The sequence below is a fragment of the Amaranthus tricolor genome, chromosome 3 (assembly GCF_026212465.1).
Source record: "Amaranthus tricolor cultivar Red isolate AtriRed21 chromosome 3, ASM2621246v1, whole genome shotgun sequence".
Taxonomy (NCBI): domain Eukaryota; kingdom Viridiplantae; phylum Streptophyta; class Magnoliopsida; order Caryophyllales; family Amaranthaceae; genus Amaranthus; species Amaranthus tricolor.
Window position 1 is genome coordinate 8,084,197 of NC_080049.1, and position 1,617 is coordinate 8,085,813.

The window sequence follows — 1,617 nt, forward strand, 5'->3', positions numbered from 1 at the left end:
GAAGATGAAGACCCCTTGTCAGAGTATGATAGTGAAGGTGAGAACAACAACAACAATTAATTTTCCAAGCAGATAGACTTCAAGTTTTTAAAGTGGTATGTTGGTTGGAGCTTTGCTAGTGTACATGCATTTAGAGATGCACTGATAAAGTATGCCCTTATTCAAGGGAGGAATGTAAAGATTGATAAGAGTCATAAAACAAGACAACAAAGACTTGGTGTTGTTTGTTTACTAGAATGTCCATTTAAGTTATATGCTAGCTGGGATAGGGCAGCTGTAACCTTTGTTGTTAAGTCATTGGTTCAACATCACACTTGTCAAAGGAGCATGGATGGTAATAGGCAGTTAAGGTCTTCTTGGGTTGCAGATCAGTTGTTAGATGTGTTTAAGGCTAGACCTCATGTTCCATCAGTTGATATCATTGATTTGGTTAGAAAAAACTACAGAGTGATGTAGGGACTCTACTTACAATATAAAGTACAGTGCTCATAGGAAACTTCATGGGACTATGAAACAACATTACAACAAGGTCATGGACTATTATAAAGCTTTAAGAGCTAGTAGTTTTGAAAGTCTATTCACTGTTGTTAATGTTCTTAATTCATCACTTGTTGAGTTCTAAAGATTTGTTGTGCTTTTTGATGGATTAAGGAGTGGTTGGATGAAAGGGTGTAGAAAGGTGTTATGATAGATGGTTGTTTTATCAAAACCGTTTTAGGTGGAATGCTATTGTCAGCAATTGGTAGAGATCCACATGAACAAATGTTCCCTTTGGCATGGGCAGTAGTGAAAGGGGAGAACAATGAGTCTTGGCGGTGGTTCCTCAATGAGTTAAAGAAAGGGTTTCCGGCTACAAATGGTGTTGGATGGACTATAATATCAGACGAACATCAAGTATGTTGATGTACTAATTTTTAATGCCCTTATCATAATAACTGTATTATCATAATAATTATGTCTTCTTGGTTATGCAGAGCATTTTAAGGGCAGTGAGCATGGAACTTCCCGAGGCTGAGCACAGGCACTGTGCTAGACATATCTATGCCAATTGGAAGAAGGATTTCAAAGGAGAAGAATTAAAGTTGCTTTTTTGGAGGGCTGCTAAAGCATATAATAATGAAGTTATGTTTGATGCACTAAAGGAGATGGATGAGATTAATCCCTTGGAAGCTGAACACTTCAAGAAGTATGATGTTAATGTCTTTTGCAGACCATATTTAATGAATCTGACCAATTGTGATGTAATTGTAAGCAAACATAGCTGAGACGTTCAACAATTACATCATCCGTGCCAGATCAAAGCATCTTATTGACATGCTTGAAGAGATAAGGACAATATTGATGAAGAGGATAGTTACAAAGAGAGAGGAGGCACAAAAGTGTTATGGATTGATATGTCCAAAGGTGCTAGACTTGTTAGAGAAAGAGAAGGAAGAAGCAAGTAAATGTACTATTATACCATCAACTGCTACACTTATTCAAGTCGCTTACTACATGGACACTTTCGAAGTTGACATTCAAAACAAATGTTGTACTTATAAGATGTGGGATTTGAAGGGCAATCCTTGTCGTCATGCAATTGTTGCCTTGTATTATATGAGCAAGGATGTGGAATAA

The 1,617-nt window shown here is 37.0% G+C and overlaps 1 protein-coding gene across 1 annotated transcript; it reads left to right on the forward strand.

The window, feature by feature from the left end:
* Nucleotides 1–684: 684 nt before the first annotated feature.
* LOC130808300 (uncharacterized) lies at nucleotides 685–1,617 on the forward strand. Its single transcript, XM_057673777.1, has 3 exons — nucleotides 685–894; nucleotides 975–1,186; nucleotides 1,296–1,617. Exons 1-3 carry the CDS (start codon nucleotides 685–687, stop codon nucleotides 1,615–1,617), a joined length of 744 nt encoding a protein of 247 aa, XP_057529760.1.